Raw genomic sequence first — 23,472 nt, forward strand, 5'->3', positions numbered from 1 at the left:
AATGGAAGCATGTACAAGTTAGAACCGATAGATAGATAGATGGATAGATAGATAGATAGATAGATAGATAGATAGATAGATAGATAGATAGATAGATATGCAATAGAGGTACATTTTAAATAGTAAATTACAGGAGGCGGCATGGTAACACAGTCTGATGTGTTCACCATGCTTTTTATATTCTTTATACCCGCACTGTTAGGGCTTGTACATCAGGAAGGTACATGTTTTCGTCGCTTTTGCCCAGATTTATTTATTTTTTTTTTTACCTTATCCGAGTTTCTTTTGTTTTTTTTTTTTTTTTTGTAAAACAACGCACTTCTTCAGTATTTTTTGTTATTTTCTTTGTTTCAACTCATGAAGCGCGTTTTAGTTCAAATATTCTACGGTTATGTAAAAGACAAATTTCAGCATCATAAGCTTTCAGACTGTATAGGCAGATGGGCAAAATAAACAGCAATTAATACAATACATAAGAGAGAGTTGTACTCCTCGAATATTTTGGTTATTCTTCGAAAGCCCTGTTTTACATATCACGTCATTTTTGGGCTATATTTAAACTCGCGATGTCGCGTGGGACACTCACTACGCGTCTTTATAGCGCAGCTTCTCGAACCTTCCTGAAGCGCGCGCGATATCACCTCTTCACCCCACACTCAATATCCCGTGGGATTCCTCTGAAATCTGTTTACTATATCGTATCGTGCGGCAAAATAACTTTCTTTTTCTTTAACCACTTTATCTGCAGACCACACATTCGTTTTCTGGGGACCCACAAACCTGCAGTTTATTTTTCTAAACTGTTCCAGCTGTCCACTCATTACAAATAGGTAATGTCTTGAAAAGGTTGTGTTTTTACAAATCATAGAGCAGCAAAAACTACGGTACAAAATGTATAGCGCAGTGTACAGCAGTCTGCTGATTGATTAGTTGTATTTAGCTGGAGCTAAGTATACCTTGAGTAAATTGCATTTTTACTGCTGTTTTAACCCGGTAATATATTTACGCGATAAAATTAGTCACTGTATAAAAAATGAAAGAAAAAGAAAGTGCAAAAGAAAAGGAATCAAACACATTTTTGTGATTAAGTGGTTAACCGTTAAGAAGAAAGATTTAAAGGTGAGGACAGATATGAATAACTCAGAGTGGTCTCTTAAGTGGGCAAGTTTGCATCTGGAACACATAATGAATACTTATAATATGTAAGTTTTTGTTTTTTGTGGTTTTTAAATACGTCTTGCAAATGTTGACACGTATTCCTTATATTTATGAATGTGGTATTTACTATTCTGCATGCTTTATTGATTATAGTCTAATTCCTACAATAGAGACAACATGTCATGTTGATACGCATAAGTTACACCAGTTTTAATAAAACTCGCCAGAAAATTACATATGACGAAAATAATAATTTGGGGGTTTAATTTATGAAGGTGCTGGCGCTCTCCGACGTTTGCTGTTCCGTTCATAAACTTATATGTTTCAACAACAATATTGCACCGTAAGATTTGATGAGAAGGCATCATTTTTATATTTAATTCGAATCCACAGACTCAGAGCCTATTGTTTCATAAAACTGTAAATGCTGAAAGGAGGCAGAACGTTGAAATGGAACTGATGGTAGTTTTAGTGTTTTCACTGCAAGCATTTGCCACATTTTTCTTTGATTATCATCATGTACATTTACACTATACCAATGTGAAATTATCTGTTATACATCATTAAATGATCCTTTAGAGAAAAGATTATTTTTATGGGACTACTAGACAACAAATAATTTGGAGAATAAACATTTAACAATGACTTTATAACCTACTTCCTATATTAAAAAGTCTGAGGTTATCATATGTGGTTTGCACAGCTTTTTGAGGTATGTCTCACACGCCAGTGTAAGTGTATTTGGCTTTAAGGAAAAATGTTTTATTTGGACTAAATACAATCTACTATTGGAAATACTAGTCTTGGGACTAAGGGCTTCTTTCGTGTTTGGCTATTCATTTTATTGCTGAAAAAGATTTTATGAAGTGTCATTAACTTTTTCATCAGGCTTTTGAAACTTTAATTTGGTGCATTTCAGTATTATATTGCAATAAGATCTGTCCCTGAGTATTAAGCATCCCCTGGTAAGTCATCAGTAGTTCCGAACAATAATTCTTATAAACATACATTAGAGTCTATGAAATAGTAAGCTACAATGACCTTAAAATATTTGTAAGATTTCCATTGTGCTACTAGAAATGCTGTTGTAGTGGTTATGATTAAAATAAACAATTTAATATTTACAACTTTAATTGAATTTAATTTAATTTATAATTTAATTCTAAAGTCACAATCGAAAGTTTGAGTTGTGATCTAGGTTTATTTTAACAGATTACTTGTCGTGGTTGGGTAAGATGGATAATCATAGAAAGGAAACATTAGGTTTGGGAATAGTTAATTTGGGAATAGACAGTGTGACTCAAAAAACCTTTAGAAAAGAACATCTGTCTCTGTCTGGTGCTGGTGAAAAAGAGAGGCGTCCAGCTGCCTCCACACAAACCATACTGATACATATTTATTACATGACTTGACAGTTATGAATTTCATAAGAAACAAAAATCTCTAACCAAAACTTTTAGATTCTTGGTTTTAAGACCAGCACAGCATGAGAGAGCTGGGGAAGAGTGGAGTGGTCTCACTTTGTCAGTAACAGCAGAACAGCATTTCGGATGTTTGCAGATGACACTCTCCTCGATCAACAAGGAACTGCCATTGTGTTCAAGAAGATCAGGGTAATATCAAATGCCTGATGGCCCACTGGCAGAAGGTAAGACCACTGACCTTTCACCTCTGTGTTTGATATGACCCGGGTCACAAAAGCAGGAGCTGTATGACTGCTATTGAGGCCTTTAGGGATGTGCCTTCTTCCATCCCACCCGGAGTTCCCCGGTTGCAGGTACAGCTGCAGGTCTCATCACCAGCCTCAGCTGGCTTTGGTGTCAGGCCTGACTCTTCTCACTGCATCCCTGCATGCACTCTACTCTGCTCAACAACAGGGATCTCCTGCTAAATGGTAGGGACCTACCCCCATAAACAATCTCCAGTACTGCACAGGAATCAGGGTTTCTGTCTCCATACCCATCATCCTCTGCACAGCCATTGAGCTGTGTCCCTAAATACACTCTGCACAGTTTACAGGGTCCATCCCAGGCAACACATTATTCCACAAAAGGTTATGAGATTTAGTTTAAAAGAAAAAAGAATACATAATAATGTTGAAGATACACAATATGTTGCATAGACATATTCAATTCAATTTATTTTTATAGAGCGCTCTTCTCACACAGTGACACAGAGCGCTTTAACACAGGCATAACACAAGAAAAACAGATACAAACAAAGAAGACAGTCGACTAATGGCTGCTATAATAAAGTACTTTTATAGAACTATAAGTATACCAACTGGCCACCGGGGAAAGGAACAAAAACTCCCAACTGAAAGTTGAGGGAGAAAAAACCTCTTGGGGTCCACAGACCAGTGGTTGCCCACCCCTCCTGTGCATTCTAGATTAAGTAACAATTGTAAGCCAGTTTAACAAGTAATAATGATATTGTTGCTAAATGGTATCTTGGATCCCCAGCTCAGCATGGAACATCTCGTTCATCATGGCAGTAAATATACACAAAACAATTATAGATTATACATATATAAGCACACACACACACACATATTTATAAAATAAAATAATATAGAATATTTGATATTATTATAGCAATATTTGATATTATTGTGACCACTGAAAAATTATGTGGATTAGGGGACATTATTATTACAGTGTGCTTGACATGAATCTGGTTAACATTTTATTCCTGATCATATACATTTTTAAGATGTATTTTCCTTTAAAAATACATTAATTAAACATGATGTCTGACTTTTCCAAGGGAAACAAACATGGTGGCTTCCTGTTTTTCCGTGTGACTTTTAGTTAGGCTGCTTAGCTGTAAAGAACACTAATGTAAATCAAGAATTAAAGCTGTCTGGTATGTCTCTATGTGCTGAGTAAATTATGTCTTTTCTAAGAATCACAGCTATTTTAATTGTTGGAGATCATTGTTTTCGTATGCATAATATAACACATAAGGGATGGCTTGGTTTAAAAGCCCTTCAAAACTCTCCAGAAGAGATTGGCAATGTCTTCACGTATTAGTAAAGTTTGAATAAAACATAAAGTGCACACAAAGCACAGTGGGAAAAAAAAAATCGATTAAGATGCAAGATACCACTTTAGTAACCTTAGATGACCAATGAAATTAAACATGTGTGTATTAATGATTCCCAGTGCTCTCATCAGGGCTTGTCTTTGTCATTCCAGTGGCCTCTAAATCATAGTTAAAAGCTTCAGTTACTAACGATATTAAAATAAAGTGCTTAATGGCATATACAGTATCCTAGGAAAACTCACTTGTTTCATTGTCTATTACTTTTCAGTTATGAGCTCTATTGATGTTTATATTATACTACATAAAAATTTAACAAAAGTAATTTTAACCATACTTTCAAGTATAGAACACATTTGTGTTATACTTGACACGCATTTAACAAAACAATAGTGTCAGTGATAGAATAATATGCATTAGAATCAAATATGTTTTATGCTTGGAAGTATGCTTAAAGGTTTTACTTAGAATACCTTCTTATTCTAATGTTTTTGACTCTACAACAAAGCACATTTATTAGGATTGACAATTACTGGTGTTTCTCCTAGGATCTGTTAAATGTTTGATTTTCCTTTATTATTATTATTATTATTATTATTGTTGTTGTTGATGTTGTTGTTTAACATTTATTTTGCTGATGCCTTATGTGATTTTTAATGTATGATTTGTGCAACAACAAGCAAGTTCATGGCAGCTATAGGCTCGCTCTGACATTCACTGCAATAATACGCTCAGACTTTGGGGTGTTCATGAATGTTTTCATGCAAGTCAGTATACTTTTACAAAGGACACCCTCTGTTTCCTCTAACATAAAACTAACGACAAATCACACTGACATTTTCCGTACCAAAGATCACCCCTTTACTATTCTGCTCTGTTCGACCTTTATAATAAAGCGTGAACATAGTGGGGTCTTGAGCTAGGTCTATAAATCGAGAATTTTAGGCAGATACATAGTGAATGTCTCAATGCGTTACAGGACTATACCCAGATTCCAGCGTTTGAGACTCGTATTACAGGAAATGCCTTCAAATTATGTTTCTGCTTTAATTGCCAGTCACATGCAAGATTTAAAAATATATCTGCATGTATATTTCACACACACATGCCCAGCTCCACATTTTATTTGTGAAAAAGAATAACACCTGCCTGAGCATTTTAGGAATAAAGTTGCTTACACTCCAATCTTTATGTGGACTTGACGACTGAAGCCCTTGTACACCAGGCTTCTCGAAACAGTAAATGGGCAGAATGACACACCAGCCACTGGCAATGGCCGTTTACAAAATCTGGTATTGCAGTGACAACAAAAATGCATTTTTAGATATTAATACACACACACACACACACACACACACACACACACACACACACACACACACACACACACACACATTTTCTGAACCGCTTGTCCCATACAGGGTCGCGGGGAACTGGAGCCTAACCCAGCAACACAGGGCGTAATAGATATTAATATGTTTTCCTCATTTATGTTCTAATGATCAAATTGTATTTTTGTTTTTACAGGGCAGCTGGTAGCACAGTGGTTAGAGTTGCTGAGGTTGCATGTTCAAATTTCACCTCCAACTGTAATACCCTTGAGCAAGGTACTTACCTAAAATTGCTCCAGTAAAATTACCAAGCTGTAGGAAGGGGTAAATAATAATTGTAAGTAGCTTAACACTGTAAGGTGCTTTGAAGAAAAGTGTTAGTTAAATTAAGTAATGTAATAAATTGTCTATTGTGCAATATTAAGTAAAGGAGCAGTCAAAAAATCAAATGGCAACAATAAAACCTCTGGATAGGGGTCATTCAAAGAAGGTATATATGCATTTGATCATGCATCAGTAAATTGCCTTACACTGACATAATCTTTAACAACTCTTTGTTGTTGGCTTTAAATATGTCACTGTAAAATGTTTATGGAGTTAAAAAGAGAAAAATTACTTATGTAAAACAAATAATTATGGTACCCCCAATTTTTTCAACTCAAGATTATGATTTTTAATATCGCCTTCTTCAAATTCCTATTGCTCAAATAATACTTTATTCCATACCCTAAAATTTTAGAAGCATTTATGAATTTATGAATAATTATTTTAAATACACACACACACACACACACTTTCAGAACCGCTTGTCCCATACGGGGCCACGGGGAACCGGAGCCTACCCGGTGACACAGGGCATAAGGCCGGAGGGGGAGGGGACATACCCAGGACGGGACGCCAGTCCATCGCAAGGCACCCCAAGCGGGACTCGAACCCCAGACCCACCGGAAAGCAGGACTGTGGTCCAACCCACTGCGCCACTGCACCTCCCCCTTATTTTAAATAATATTAAAATAATTATTTAATCACACGTAACCTAGCAATAGTAGTTCTTTTTATGAGCAAAATAATAAGAAACATGACCAAAAACATGTGATCAGTGATGAATTGCTGACAGCAAAACCTGACTAATCAGGTCTCATTTGTAAGTTATCAGGTAGAAAGACGACTTTGCTGAAAGATCAGCCTGTGGGGAAAACAAAGTGTGATTTACAGGTTTCTTCATGAATGCCCCGTTTGTTTAGGCTCCATTCCTCAACCGAAAGAGCTTCCTTTTCTAACATAAAACACATTACATGTTGTCTCATGACTGACAGATTGGATGAGAGCAGATGAGTATTTTTATCGTTACAGTTTGTCTGGCATTGCATTGTACAGAAGCACACCTAACAACCTTCAAATACAAAATTCTTTATAGACATGTCTTATGGTGGCTCTGTACATAATAAATGGTAGAATGTACTAGAAATGCCACAGAAAGAGTCACATCTATGGCAAAAATATAGCAGCAGCAGTACTACTGGTGTGGTAGTAGAAGTGGAATTACTAGTACTAGTGGTGGTAGTAGTTTAGATATTAAATGACAGAAATAACTAAAACATAATATCAGGAACAATGCTTGAAAAGAAGACCTTCAAATGTCCATGTATATTCTTTTTAAACAAAGGAGCTTAGATTTATATTTTAAATTTTTTCTAAAGATTCACAGCTATGGCCTTGTTTAGAGATGACCTCTAAATATAAACATATTGTATGAAGAAGCGATAGTATCAGTACTCCCCCTTATACTGTGCAGATGGTGTGATCTGTAAATAGTGGCATTGTATCACCTTGGTTACTAATAAGTGTTGACAGTGCACTTCTTTCATTTGCAGTATGCCTGTAGCATCAGTGTTATGCCAACACCCAAGTACACAGCTAATGGCTCGTCGCCTCCTGGCACACACTCTATCCTGAAATATTCTTTACTAGCTGGAAGCAGCTATCTTATTCCTGACACGTCTCTCTTTTCACAAAAATGTAACCAATTCGGCACATAAAAAAAAAAAAAAATCAATCTTTGGTGGGTAAAAAAATTGCAGAAAAACCCCCTCAAGCTAAGAAATCAATTTATTTTTGCAATATGTTTAAACAAAACAAGACACAGAAACGAACTGTAAATTTTACATGTGCTTTGATTTTTTTTTTCCATTACCAGGACAGTGGCATGTTGGCCCTGTATGATGAAAGAGCTAGAATAAAAAAATGTTTATCCAAGTATAAACAGAAAGAAGATGCTTCCTCCATCGTGCACACAAACAGAGAAAAAGATGTCTCCTGTAGAGCGAAACGAATTTCAAAGAACAAACTGGACACTGTCTGCCTCCGGAGGCCCCCCAGAGAGCTCCTCCGTGTCAGAGGACGAGCCCGTATTATTTCTGACAAGGTGTTGTTGAAGGGAGGGGGGGCAAGTGTCACGGTGTCACTGGGAGTGATAAGTAGCACGAGGGGGAGGCCAGATGGAAGCAAAACATCTGGATGAGGTGTTTGCGTGGAGCTACCTCTGCTACACTCAGCCCACACCTCTGCGCACTGACCCCTCGTGGGGGCGGGGCAGGTTACAGGGAGGCAAGTGGTGATGTCACAGTCCCCAAGTACCACAGATAAATTGCACAAATACATCTGTTTCATATCATTTTTGTGAGCGGCATTAGCAGAGGGGAATGGGTGCACTCAGGTGCTGTTATAAATCGCCGGGGTGAAGACACACTGGTCCAAATGAAGCGGTAGAATGGGCTGCCAAGGAATTAACCTAATGACACTAAATCACAAGGTCAGCCCATTCACACAAAGAGTAAAGTATGACTGTGCAGCGGGGAATGACCGCACACTGGATTTTTTATGGGTTCGTATGGCAAAGTGTATGTCCAAATAACCTGTTCTGGCATGGACCAATGAATTCTGCATTTCCTGACATTGGTATCAGATACCCCTCAAAGCGCATTTAATAGTTCACAACTGGCATTCCCACAGATTCTATGTCATGAAGGCATAGTCTAGTTTTACATGCAGAATGCATAAAAGCAAGTGTATTCGGGTCCGATACGAGGACTTCAGATTGCAATAACTCAAACCAAATGGCCTAGTTGTCGGTGGTTCTGAATCCTGGGTTACCTATTTCACTAAAGAAAGCTGGAAATAAAATCCAGTTAAGCTTCTTGCCTTTTCCTCAAGAGTGCAGTTAAATCCTTCCTGTATATGGACATGATTGTGGAGTACACAGGTCTTGCATCTGTATAAAACCTTGACTTCCAACAAGAGACTGTTGTCTAAGTTTGATTATGACAATTGTTTGCTTTCTCTCCAAGACGGGAGCTCCGTGGGAGAACAGGGAAATGCTTCCCACTGATTTCAGCTAGTCTCGTGTGAAAATGACGCTGAATATACAACAGCGCCGTCGTGTTCGACATGAGCCAGAGCTAACTGCGGGTCATACTGCTTGGATAATTGAGGACACGTGCATTAATAGGGGGATTCACACTTCTGTGGAGGATGGGTCCTGCAGAGGCCAGCAGTGATGCTTTCCACGAGAAAGGCTGCTAGAAATGAGATCCACTCCCCCGGTGTTTCACATGGTGCCGGCCATTTACAGCCTCTCTTTGCCGGGAGCACGGGTTCTCTGCATGAGTAAATATGGCCTATAGGGGAGGGGAGATCGCTGATGCCAGAGAGGCACGGTTGGTGTACATTTGCAGGATAGCAGTTGTGAGGAATTACTTAGGTTACAGTTTCTGTTTTTTTCTCAGACTTCCATCATTCCTTTGTCTACTTCAAGCATGTAGTTACCTAACAAGAAGTTATTCCAAAAATATTATGTATTCAACACATTTTTAGGCAGACTCTTTTGAGCTCTTCAAACAGACTGTACATTATAAATAGAAAAGTATACTATACAGTGTTGCTTGAAAGTATGTGAACCCTATAGGGATGTTCATATTCTTGTATAAAATATTAAAATAAACTTACAAAATTAATAATTGATTTACACATCTGATTCTACTTACCTGCTTGGTTTAACCAATGCAAATTGGGGTTGACTTAGTTTTGCACCTGCACTACTTCCGTTTTTCTACTACACACGATTACCATTTCGTGGTAAAACTAGTGGACAGAAAGGGTTTACACACTTTCAAGGAGCACTGTATACATGTATGTATATAAGGAATAAACAGGATAGTAAAATAATCAAACAAGACATTATCAGAAAACCTCTGAAATTTAGAGCATCACTGCTTAATTTGATTGATTCAAAGAAATTTGTGACCTTCGTGGTGAAAACATTTGGGCATTCAGTCGGAAAGTACAGATGTTAATCAAACCTATTGCTGTTTACTAAACTTTGTATGCAGATATAAAATGGAAGACAGATTAAAGTAGTTAATGTGTAACTCTTAACGGTGGGACAAAATTATTTTGAGGCAACAAAAGGAAATGTTGCACAATGATATATGCTTCTAGATTATTTTTTATGGGAGAACAGTTTGAAAAAGGACAAAAAATATGACTAAGGTTCTTTATTATATACTGTATATATAATACATATGTGCTTTATTATGCATAAATATTTTTATATCCTACTTTAGAAATTTATACTTCATTGTAAAGATACAAAAGAAATCTTGGGCAATGCCAGTAATTAACAAGCACAAATGTACTTAACTTTAATGCGCTTATAAGTAATTACTTTCATTTCACAATACTGCTATTCAGCAATTATGCATTTCCTAATTACCCTCAGCTCAACAAATGACCCACAAAAATGCCCTGAATTCAATGTGAGCTGCAGATGGAGCACCAGCTCCAACTGCTCATCTGGCCCACCATGGAAAACATTCAGTGGAAACTACAGCACTTAGAGGTGCCCGGGGCCCCAAGGGTCACAGTGTACATAACCATGCCATAGCAGGAACTGGTAGTGACCAGCTACCAATCACACACCCCCAAAACAAACACATTTACATGTGGGACTCCTGAAATCGTACCTCTAGCTGCATGGAGGAATTAAGATTTTGTACAGGAACACTGCATACAGGAAGCATAAACCTCCAAAGAAAGGGATCTACGAACTGTCTTACACAGCAAACAGTGTGGAATGTATAACTTTGAGCTGTTTCGGTATATAAATAGTGGTCTCCTCTTAATAAAGTCAAAAAAGAATTCATCTTATCAACCTGGGAGTGAAAACATACCCTTATGTAGTCACATCAACCACCTTGGCTCCATTAAAACTCGGATCTGTACCCTGTGAGACAGACGACACGCTTGCACGTAGAAGGCTTGTCACTGAACCTGTACAGCTTCTTAGGAGCTCTAATCTAGGGGTAAAAAACGCATCCATTTGGCACACAAAAGGCAACATTTAACCAATCTATTAATAATCCCCAAACATACAATTTCAAAATGTCACATCCATTTAAGTTCCATAAATACTTTGTCAGCTCATTTGCAGGGAACAAGTGGTGGCCCAAAATGTCTCATGGAAATATTTGAGAACAAAGGCTATAAAAGCACAAGCAGTGGTGAGTATATTCAGTTGCTACAGAAAAAATACTGAACACCATTAACAGAGGTGTTCCCCAAACACCACAATCATTATGTGCCCTAATGTTTCAGCATGACAACATTATAGACATTGAAGGGCCAAAATATTCAAATATATAAAATATATACTCTACAGAGCTATAGACAGGTTTGTTTTAACAGGTGGTTAGGAACACCACCCCCTTGGTTACACATATAATCAGTGCAATTAAAAAGAAGTTATGAAGCTGCCCATGCCAGTTCCATTTAAGTCCAATAATTAAAGCAAACCTACTTTTTAAGACTGAAAGTGTGAAATCGTGTGTTTATATTCACAAGGGTACACGTAGACAACAGCGTGTTCATGCCCTCTAGTGGCTGCTTACCATCTAATGCACTAGCTTCACATCTCGCTAAATATTTCAAGGAAAAGGACAAACCAGTTTCATTCAAACTCTGCTTTATTTGACAAATATATATGAATGCTTACTTCTTAGGGGCATTTAAAGAAGCACACAAATTAAGTCTTACTCCCTTAAGAGACAAAAGTGATTTAGGAGAATAGTGAAACACCTACATGATAAAGCATTTTGATTTGTGCCTTCTAACCAAGGATGAAACAAGGAAAAGCATCCTAGTGATTACTGCACACACAACCAAAAGCTCTGCTGCTGACAGTTTTTGTTTCCTTTCCCTGTTTGACAGTTTCTGATGCGCATAATTATCATAGCTTTCCTGATGCAGAACATTGTGTTCTGTGGTTGGCTCCAAAAGATCCCAAGCATCCTGACAAAGCCTGAAGGGACTGCCACTCTTATTTAAATACATTTCATTCCTCGTGACCGGGGCTGACATTAAAGATGCACAAAGACTTAAGGCACACAAACATTAGTAGCCCATCATGGGCAAATTTTTGGCAATTTATTGGTCCCATTAGGCAGTCTTCCATGTTCAACATAAACAAAAAACATGATTCAGGGGGAGGGGGGACTATTTGAAGCTCTACCAACCTGGTGAATCTTTCATTTAAAAAAAAAAAAAAAACAAAACTTAAAGTTAGGTTAAATCTAAAATCTAGACAAGATGGATCAGCAGTACATAACATCCTAATGTAATCCTACTTGGACATGTGGGCTCTCAAGGGCAATGCAGAAATAGTTTATAGAGGATAGAGCTCTGAGAGGGACCTCGTCTTCTGTTGCAAAAATTCCTGAAGGCTCCTTCTTGCTTGTCTGAAAGTGCTCTCCTTCCGTGCAAACGGTAGCACAACCAGCACCCTTAGGAGCGTTTCAATATTGCCAAAGCACCTTATGTCAAAAAGCTTCAGAGTATCCAGCACGGTGGCGGGCAAGTAGCCACCCATGGAGTCAGTCCACTTCCTTCTCCATGTTGTTACCTCACTGGATAGTGAGCTCGCGTCAGGAAGGTCCTCTTTGAAGACGCTGATTATTTCATTTTCCGGGCAGCTGTCCTCCATTCTGGACATGACATAAGGCACAATTGTCAGACATCTGAAGACACTCAAGGTGTGGTCTGAGAAGAGCTCGGTGACCTCAGCAATAGAGTGCTCCACTGCCTTCAGGCTCACACTGTTTCTGTAATGATCTCTCAACGCGTTCTGAAGCCCAGGATGCAACAGTTTAACATGCAGCTTTGCAGCGAGATCCATGGATTCTCTGAACCAGGCTTCGTGGTGAACACTCATGCCCAACTTTACCTCATTCAAGGAAGCCAGGACAGCAGGCAAGCAATTGACAGCTGTCACCATATCCAAGGGCTTGCCCTGAAGACTCTGACTAAGGTTTTTGGTAATGCCCAAGATGTTTTTCAGTACCGTAATTGTAAAAATGAACTCAAAATCTCTGATAACGCTGGACAAGAGCTGGGCCTGGCCCCACTGGCAGTCATTCTCTGTACTTCTCATCACTTCATATAAAACATGCATCACTACTTCCAGAAGCTCTACCACAACTTCAAAAACATTGTGGCTCCTGCACCAGTCACTGCCCAGCTTGTCCCTCAGCTCGTTTGCCTTTCCTTCGTCCTGACGGAAGGTCCAGGTGATCATGTCCTCCAGCTTGGCCTGAAGAGCACCCTCTGACAACCATTTCAGCATCTCTTCTACAGTGACCACACAGCGAGCCATACTCACATCAGGAAGGGATCTGGCAAGCCACACGTTCAGAGATACAGCAGAACTGGCTGTGCGTACAGCCATCGGGTATTTCTTGGATACAACAGCAGACGCGGCTCTCATCTTAGAGCCGACATTTCCAGTGCTCAACACGGCCTGTCCCCTACAGAACTCCATATTCAGCCCCCATTTCTCAGACAGTGCCATCTCCATGGTGCTTGCAAAGGCTACAGGATCTGAGCTGAAGGGGATGAGAGCAAGGGTTTCCTCACACTGAACGTCCTGTTTGTCCAAGTACCTGACACACACAGGGATGTAGGACACAGCATCTACTTCTACCACCTGCTGTGTAATGACTGCAAAAAACTGTGAGTCCCATAGCTCCTTGAGGATTTCTTCTCGCACGGAGGGACAATAAAAGGACACAGTCTGCTTCTGACCTAATCTGTCGTCCACTGCGTGCTGCTCACCCACTGCGTACAATTTAGCAGTGTTATTCAAGGCCAGCTGTAGCTCAATGGTCTCCTCGGGATTGCTCTCCACCGTGCTGAATTCTGAGTAGTAAACAAAATCTCAGTTTCAAATGAACTGATCTTACATTTAAACTGATCATCTGTAAAGCAAGTCATGAATACAATACTAACCACTTTCAAGCTGCAGGCTTCTGATCTTCTTTTGTAACTTTGGGAGAAAAAAAGACAATGAAAAGCAAAAAAAACTAAATTTTAGAAAGTTGTTTCAAACAGTTTCAAATTTCTGATTTCAGCAAAAAAAAAAAAAAAAAAAAAAAAAAAAAAAAAAAAAAAAAAAAAAAACTTACCTGATGAATCAGTGCCTGTCCTTCTGGGTGCACGTCAATGCACCTGCTAACAATGTCCTCCAGAGGTTGAATAGTTGCATGATACATATGAAGCATAGCAATGTCTGTTTTGCTGTGTTTACTGGTACCAGTTCTGAGGAAAGCCCTCATGGAATTTAAAGTCGTTTTCATAAGATCACATTCCATGCTCACACTTGGCAGCACCGCAACTACTTTCAGCAGAGTGCTAACATTGGGGTGGCTTTTTGATTCAGGATGGAGCAAGGTCTCGGACACAGAAGCTGGCGGTGAAACATCCTGAAATTTCTCTTTCCAAACCCCTGCCCAGTTAGTGATATCCTGTTCAAGTACATCAGATTCTGGAAGGTCAATCTGATACATACTTGGTAGGTTTTCAGAGACCATATCCTGTGGATTGCAAGTTGGAAGCAGACACAAAACCTTTAGAGCCTTCAAGTGGATCTCAGAAAAGTTGTACTTCATCTCTTCTATGAGACCGCTCAGCAAAGGAATGGTCAAAGTCTCCTTGTAATAGTTTTCAGGTGAACTGAAGCTGCTAGATTCTGCTGGAAAGTTGATTTGAGAAGCAGCAATTCTGGTGGCCAGCTGAGTTGCTTCCTCAAACCAGGGTGTATGTACCACATTAATATTCTCTAATGTGTTACTTAGACACTCAATGATTGGAACAATCTTATCTATCTCGCAGATGATGTCAGCAGGGTTACCACATCGAAACACTGTGCTACAGTTCCTTATGGGGGAGCAGGTGCTCTTCAGTATCACCAGCATGATGACAAAATCAGCCTCTCTTACTGCTACTGAAAGCATGCGAGCATGCAGTGACATGGTGTTTGTCCACACTCCCCCAATGTTGGTACTCACTGAATCCAAACATCTGAGGACACCATCTAAAGTGTCTACCAGTATGTCAAAAAAGTCTTCTCTCTTTTTCCATCGGGAACAGCAGGTTTCTGGACCTTCAGCTAGGGCGTCCCTTGGTGTGTTCAGCAGCTCATCCACAGCCTGTGCCAACTCTGCTTCCAACTTGGGGCACTGGTCAAAAAACATCAGCAGGTCCTCCACTATGTCCAGCACTTTGGTAACAGCAGTACAAGGCAAACCTCCCACTAGCCAATACGCAAGCCCACAGGACTCACTCGGGGTGTTCACTGCCATGGGATATCTTTCCAAAATATTAAAAGATAGCTTCTTAAGGCTTGCACTGCCAGCATCAAATCGCATGTATGCTTGTCCACGACAGTAGTTCATTTGAAGGCCCCAGTCTTCTGTAAGAATCGCCTCAAAGAACTTTGCTTGCACATCATGGTCACATTTTTCATCAAAGGGCAGGAAACCTAACAATTCGACTTTGGGTACGCAATCTGCAACGTACCTTACGAATATGGGCAGGTATTTTTTACCTGCAATTGCAGCAACTTTGTCTGTGATGAGAGAGAAAAACGGCGATGCCCGAACCTCAGAAAGAACTACTTTTCTAACGGAATCTATAAGAATCGAGAGAATTTCATCAGTGTTAGTGTTGCTGATGTGTTCTCCATCTCTTCCTCCCCAGTGACACATGCTGAGCTCTTGCTGCACCAGTTGTTGTTCTTCCTTAGGTAATTCTGAAAAAAGACACTTTCTTCTTCCCAGCTGTATGGCTTGTTTGAACACAATTTCCAACGTCTGCCTGTAGTCTCCAGAATGGCCATTCTCACCCACCAACTTTGAAGGATGGTCTACCTTTTGCTCTGTTGGTTGTAAAATTTCAGAGTCCTCTATTCCATCTTTATCAACTGTAAATGCAAGCATTTCCACAATTTAATTTACATATTAACCATTTGCTAATTTTGTCATCTCAGACACCAACAGCAAGTTAATGAATGACAAAAACACAAAAAATGCAGCTTCTTAAGGAAAAAAGTTTGCACATTTTAAACTACAGAAACAGAAAAAGAATCAGATGGGGTTGCAGTATTACAGTCATATCACATTTCTTCTTACCTTCCATATTTGTCTCTGTGTTTTTCAAACTTTTGGATTCTTTATCCTAGAAACAATTTTCAGGGGGGAAAAAAATGTTGAACCAAAAACCAAAAAAAAATTACATAGCTTTATATATAAACAGTTGCAATATTTCAAAAAGGCAAACGATCATACATTTTTAACTTATTACAACCACATCATATTAACATTTACATTTATTCATTTAGTAGACGCTTTTCTCCAAAGCGACATACATCTCGCAGAAAATGTACACACAGTTAAACATACAACTCACATAAAATCATACAGTTAATGAAATATGGCAACAGTTATATCAGTGCTGAGCAGTAGATTGCTTTGGACAAAAGTGTCTGCTAAATGAATAAATAAAAATAAAAACTGCTTCACTGCTGAGCCTCAGGTAATTCAGTTAAAAAGATGCACAGCCATTCAAAACTTGGACACATACAATCCAAAACAAGAAAACATACAAAGTGGAATATGATGATCTTACCAAGCAGAGGCCCTCTAGTGCCTTTGGGGTGATCTTCATGCACTGAGTGACCATCCTGTCCAAATCCCTGCTGAAATTGGTTCCCACATGCAACATGGCCAAAAACGGAGACCTGTCCTTACTTGGGGTTTCCTTAAGGTAGTCCTGAAAAATCTTGTGGGGCATAGAATCTCCACAGTTCTCCAAAGCTGTGCTGGGTAACACACACATGATCCTCAGGAGAGTGTTAATGTTCCCGAAGTATTGCATCACTGGCAGACGAAGTGTCTGAAAAATGGTGCTGGGAATGGCTACGCTCACTACCTTGGTCTTCCACTTTACCCTCCAACAGCACAGTTCTGTAAAGAAGTTGTCTGGGTCTGGAAGATCACTACTATACAGTGGAGGCTTTGACTTTAGATTTTCAAACATGTAGCTCACAGTTACAGAACAAGGGACCAGAGAGAGGAAATTCAAGGCCTCCTTGTGGTGATCTGAGAAATGATCCTTCACTGCACTGATGAGGTTGTCCACAAGAGGAACACTGAGTGCATCTTTGTAGAAAGCAGCTGGTTTCTGCAAGCCATCCCTGGGTGTGCAAATACTATCAGGCACTTTGATCTGGACGGCAAGGCTTTGTGCTACTGCACATGCCTCATCAAACCAATTCTGATGGAACACCTTGATGTTGGTTTTCACCCTATTGAGGGTGGCCACAATGCCGCTTATCTGGCAAAGCTGAGATGCAGCACTAAAGTGATCTTTTTGGAGTCCTGAACTAAGTTCTTTAGTAAAGGAGGAGGCATTCTTCAGAGCTACCATTGGTACAATAAAATCAAAGTCCTTGATCAACCACAATAACCTTGCTGCTTGTTCTGAATGGTTGGCCTTCCACCTTTGTGGTTTATTGTTCTTGATTTTCTCCAAACAGTCAACTAATGGCTCTAAGATCTGTACAAAAACCTCATATGAATCATGCATCTCAAGCCAAATAGAACAGAATTTTCCCTGTAGTTCTTGAATTTTTTCATAGCTCTCTCTAAGACCAAGAGCTAGCACTTGGTCCAACTGCTTTTCCAGCACAGTATCACTGCTGAAAAACAATATAACCTCCTCCATTGTCTCCAGTGCTCTTGTGATGGAAGGAACAGGTATTGACTTTGACCACCAGGTATTAAAAGAATAGCAAGAGCTATGTGTGCAGATTGCAAGTGGGTATTTCTCCTGAATTTTGCATGCAAAAGCCTTCAGCTTATAAGAAACATCACCTGATCCTAAATAGGCCTGGCCCCTGCAGCACTTAAAATCAAGGTGCCACTCCTTAGTCACAATATCAAAAAGGCGCTCCACCATGGAATCACAATCAAGATCTGCCTCCAGAAATCCCATCAGCTCCAACCTCATGACATCAAAACTATCAACAAACCTGAGAAAAAGAGGGAGATACTCCCTATTGCCCAGCTTCACAACTCGATCAATGAAAAGGGAGAAAAACGAATTTCCCACCTCAGAGAGAATTCCTTCCCTCACGGAATTCTCACACACGCAGAGAACTTCCTTCATCTCCGATTTAGAAACGTATTCGACCTCACCCCCCTGCTCAGAGGCATTGCCAGAATGCTTGCTTTGGCCACAGCAGGCTGCTGTCACTGCTGTCCGCAGCGCATCCTTCAGTGTTTCCTTATCAGCCTCCCTGCACTCAGAGCTGTCCATTTTCTCAGGCTCCACACTGAATGTCATCACCGGTGCTTCCTCTGGCTCCTCTTTTGATGCATCTCTCCCTCCATCCTCTGAGGATGAAACAAATACAAATGATTGGCAAAGGAACAAGATACTTGTCATAAGAACTTTGCCAGAACACTTAAATACAAATGTATGCACTTACCTGTAACTTGGGTTTCAAGTACATCATCTTCCTGTGAAAATATTTAAATAATTAACTTAATAAACTGTTTTTAATTAAAATCAGCTTTTGACAGTAGAGCCATCACTGCTAAGTGTTCACTGTATTTGGAAATGGACTAAACTCAGACTGTAAGCTAAACACCATTACTTCAGTTTTTCACTAATGTGGTTTACAGTACTACAAAAAAATCCATACCATATGCAATAACTGCAAAATTTCTGGATGCTTCTTCACAAAGCATTCAACCATCTCCTCAATGCTGAAATGAACATCTTGGTTGACGTAGACAAATGCCATGTTGGACAGTCTCTGGTCCTCTGGTGTGGCATGAAGGTAGGAGTGGTATCGGTCCAACACCATATCATACTGTCCATACACATCAGCTTCCGCATTCACACAAGGAATGGTACCTAAGACCTTAAGCAGGCTTTGAACATTGGGATAAAATCCGATATCTGGTATTTTCAAGGTTCCAAAAACTGTAGTGGGCAGAATCCTGCGCTTGCTGGCATGTCTCCACTTCACCTCCCAACAGCCAAGTTCATCATAGAACGAATCTGGCCTGGCAAGGTTGTTCAGGTTCGCATCTGCCACTTTGTCCTTGCGGATGCTGAAATTGTGGTCGGCCATGTAAGAGGGCACCAAGGACAGCCATCGGAGGATCCTGACCATCTCGGTGCTGAACACCTTCTTCACTTGTTCAGTGAGGTACTGCAGGACTTGAGCACTCAGCATCTCCCGGTAATAGTCTTCTGGTGAGCTTAGAACCATTTGTTCCTTGCTTTGTCCATCACACTCCGGCAGGGAGACTTCCACACCAAGCTTCTTCGCCCTACTTATGGCATCAGAGAACCATTTTCTATGGAAAATCGCAAGCTCCTGAAGTTGTTTACTGAGCAGCTTTAAGGCATTAGAAATAGTATACTGCAAAGTACTACTGATGCTTATTGTTCCTTTGAGGCTAGGATTGAGGATGCTTACACAGCAAAGTGTATTTTTTAAAACAACTAGCGTGATAATGAAATTGAAGTCCTTCAGTACTGGCTTCAAACGGGCAATCGGTTCTACAGTATCTGGATCACCTGCACTTGTATCATTAATGCAGCGCAATAACGGCTCCAAAAGGTCTAACATGGTCTGAAATGCATCAACGCCACATTCCCAGCGGTTCTGACAAGCCTCTTTAATTCTGTCCACCTCCCCTTTTATGTGCCCATAAACAGAAAAAATTTTCTCCTCAACTTTTTTCCAAAGACTCGGTGACTTTCGGAGGCAGTCTGCGACTTCTTCCAAGGTGTCTACCACCTTCTGGATGTAGGTGAAAGGCATACAACGAATAAGCCACATATTGAAGGCATAGGGATCGCTGGGTGCCAAAACTACTTGGGGAAATTCCTGAAGTATCCTGCTAGACAGGTCTTTCATCTTCTGGCAGATGTCTCCAGTGGTCAGGTACGTAAGGCCCCGACAGTGTTCCATCCGCAGGCCCCACTTATTGCGTATGGCTGAGAAAAGCATGTAAGCTAAACCCTCCGCATCTACATCACAAGGCAAAAAGCTCAGCAGATGCTTTTGAGGAAACCCTGCAACAGTAACAGATCTGATAAAGACAGGTATCTGATCCTTCCCTTCAATCTTAGCCACATCCTGTAACAGGATGGAGAAGAATCGAGCAGACCTCAAACTGTTGCGCATCTCATTTCCCATGAGTTCTTCAGCTAGCTGCAGCACTTCTTTCTGGTCAATTTTTTCAGCACAAATTGGGTTGATGTTGGACATTTCTCCATGGCTCCCTATGGGCTCTACAACTTTAGGATTGACATCCTTTCTGATGCTAAATGCAGTGAAAGCAAGAACCTCCTTAAAGTACAATTTTAGAGTTTCCTTGGCTTTAGAAGTAGAGACTGTCTCTCTCTCAGTGCCTTCTTGTTCCAAATTGCATGTTGTACTGCTCTCTCCCGAGAGCTCCTTTGTTTCAGATGTGAGAGACTCATCTGAGAAAACAAGATGGTAAGTTTCCTTAAAATGACAATGAGAAAAACTTATTCAATGTTTGCAGTTAGCTTCACAACTTAATTATAACATCTTCACATGAAAGTGAAATTATGAAAAATTGTTCTAAGTAGCCATACTAAACATAACATGTTCTTACTTTCAGCAAAACAATAAAAATGTACTGAATTAAAAAATCCAAACCTTTTGGTTTTTTTGGAGTCACGCATTCCTCTTCCGCCTTAAGGTAGAAAATGATGTAAGACAAATCAGTCAGGGATATAACTGTAAAAATGATCCATTCCTAAAACTTAAGAGACATCCACCTTTGCTTGACATTGTATACCGCAGTCTATTTTTAAAGCTTAGGAAAAAATATTCACTCATTTATCATCAATAACCACTTATCCTAAAACGGGGTTACAGTTTCAAACCCATTCTGATATACTGCTAGACTGAAAACACAACAACAAGACCAACAGCAGGGAATAATCCAGAATGTCTTATGTAATATCAGGCTTGCTTGCAGTGCCAGTTAATATGAGGACATATCAAACATGTGAATCTGGTCTCTGAGAAAAGCTTACAGAAAGGCCATCAAACTCAGCCTACGAGGGACCAAAGCGCAGGCTCATTTTTACAGTGACCTCTACATCTAAGAGTACTGCCCTAACACCTTCTCTAGATGTTTTAAACATGCTTATTAAATTACCAAAAAGTATAAATATTTTTGAAAATATATAAATGGCATTTTAGAGTGAAGATATATCTGACAAAACAATGGACAGTTTTGGCAAGTAACTTGGCAGGTAAAACTTCTGCCTCCTAAGGGCAGATTGGATACCTGAGGAAAGAACTGATTTTGTCCTTTTTTTTTTTTTTAAATTTAGCATTAAAACAGTAGAACAACTAAAACAATTTACGCTGTTTTTTATATTCATTTCTCCTTTAATAAGCTAAAAAACCTTTGCCCAAGGCAACTTATCTGACGTTACATAATGAACACTACAGTGATTCACCCATTCATACAGCAGAGTATTCATACTGCATCAATTCAAAGTAAGCACACCGACCACTACTACGTGTACGTATGTCTTTATAAAGGGACTGAACTCACAGGGTCTCGTATTCGTTTCCTGTTGCAGCTCTGTGATTTGTTCAACTGGCTTGTGAAGTCAAAAATGGTTGGAACAGCACCTTCTTTCAGAACTGTTCTCAGAGCACTCTAAAAGAAACATCATTCATTATATACTGTATATACATATCACAACAGTAGGTACAACAGCACATTTACATCTATTCATTTATCTCCAAAGTGACTTAAAATCTTCAGCTATCTACAAATATTTACAAACTGATACAGCTGAGCAATCCTACTGGAGCAATTCAGGCTAAGTACTTTGTTCAAGGGTACTAAATTTATTCATTTAGCTGATGCTTTTCTCCAAAGCAAATTATAAAGTTAAGCTCTTTACAGTTATTTACCCAATTATACAGCTGAGTAATGTTTACTGGAGCAACTTAGGGTACCGCAGCTGAGATTTGAACCTGTGACCTCTGGGTCCAAGGGCAGCAGCACTAACCACTACACTACCAGCTGTCCCATACCTTACTATATATTAGTGGTACTCATTTATTTTACTCCACTGGTGAAGCAGAGGTTTTTACCAAGTGAAAAGGAGAAGCTGTGTGTACTTACATGTCTACTGATCAAGGAGGGCTCAAAGTGTTTCGCACAGAGTTTGTAGAGCCTGTGTAACTGTTCAGGTGTTTTCTTCTCAAGGTCTGGTCTGCGGCAGTTGTCGAGCCATTGTTTACATCTCAAAAAAGAGGAAAAACAGGTCTTAATTATTTCAAAGGGATTAATTTTAGTCAGTGCAAGAATTTGAAAATCACAAGTCCTCCTGTACAGGCATACAAGTACTAGGATGAATGACAAGTTCAAAGATTTTTTTAAAAAAAGTTACTGAGCAACCTTCATACACAAAATAAAACTCACTACACTTACAGTATATCACAGGTCACTCACATAAAAAAAGAAAGAAATAATCTAAATGTAACTCCTTGGACAGTGACTTATACTAAACATTTCCGTACAAAGAAAGAAGCAGGAGGATGTGCACACAGGAAAGGATGATCCATTCACAGATCACCTCTGCAACTCGTTTAGAATTACAAAATCACATTCAGACTTGAAATAGTTTTCGATCGATCCACCCTCTCCTAGTCCTACTCTGTGACAGATTCCGTCATACTACTAGCATTTCCAACATAATCATTTTCTAACGTTTTGTTTCGTGCACCGATTTTAATTTTTCACTATCATGTCTTTTCCCCGTACAAGTCCCTACTTCGCAAGGATTAGCAGTAGAATATGATCGTCGTTTTCGTGCTGCGGTTAACCGTTACGAGCAGAGCAGTGAAATGGAGGGACACGGAGAAAAGGTCCGGGAGCGCGCCTGTGCAGCGGAGGCGCGTTCACCGCTCCGCTTCGCTCAGCTCAGCCGTCCTCACCGGAGTGGGTCCAGCGGGAACCTAAAGAAGGCGACGCTCGACTCATCCGTGCATTTGCAGTTCGCTGCGGCGCAGCAGTCCGGCATTTTGGACCCCCGGGCCGTTCACAGAACAAGGTGCATCATCACTATCACGCACAGTAAAATAATTCGATCACAAGTGTATCCGATGCAAATCCGTCTATCTCACGTGTACGAACACGGGGTGCACTTTCTTTGTCTGCGAGCAGGCCGCTTGCACAAGTTGTGTTTCTAGCGCGGTGACACTGCTCGCGCGGCCATCAACCAGGAAGAACACCTTTCGCACAGCGGAAATGGATGTGGTACCTACTGCGGCCGCCTGACCCCGTGTCATAGCGCGGATGTCAATAAACAAAGCAAACGGGGCTCTTTCTATGTTTATTTAAAATTTTTACTTTCATAAAAATAAAAAAATAAGGGAGCGCTAATCACAATAAGTCATTTTGATAATATTCTGTATTTATGTAGACCACGAGGGACGCGCACCGAACACAATCACGTGACAACGGCATTGACC

General features: G+C 39.9%; 1 protein-coding gene across 1 annotated transcript; it reads right to left on the minus strand.

The window, feature by feature from the left end:
- Nucleotides 1-11,350: 11,350 nt before the first annotated feature.
- On the minus strand, nt 11,351-23,224 carry LOC108936243 (uncharacterized). Its single transcript, XM_018755515.2, has 11 exons — nt 22,936-23,224; nt 22,121-22,241; nt 21,539-21,646; nt 20,626-20,662; nt 18,625-20,423; nt 18,409-18,439; nt 16,545-18,313; nt 16,049-16,094; nt 14,045-15,840; nt 13,869-13,905; nt 11,351-13,778 (listed from the first exon to the last, which is right to left on the minus strand). Exons 1-11 carry the CDS (start codon nt 23,019-23,021, stop codon nt 12,250-12,252), a joined length of 7,359 nt encoding a protein of 2,452 aa, XP_018611031.2. The 5' UTR covers nt 23,022-23,224; the 3' UTR covers nt 11,351-12,249.
- Nucleotides 23,225-23,472: the final 248 nt, after the last annotated feature.

Source organism: Scleropages formosus, chromosome 4, assembly GCF_900964775.1.
Source record: "Scleropages formosus chromosome 4, fSclFor1.1, whole genome shotgun sequence".
Taxonomy (NCBI): Eukaryota; Metazoa; Chordata; class Actinopteri; order Osteoglossiformes; family Osteoglossidae; genus Scleropages; species Scleropages formosus.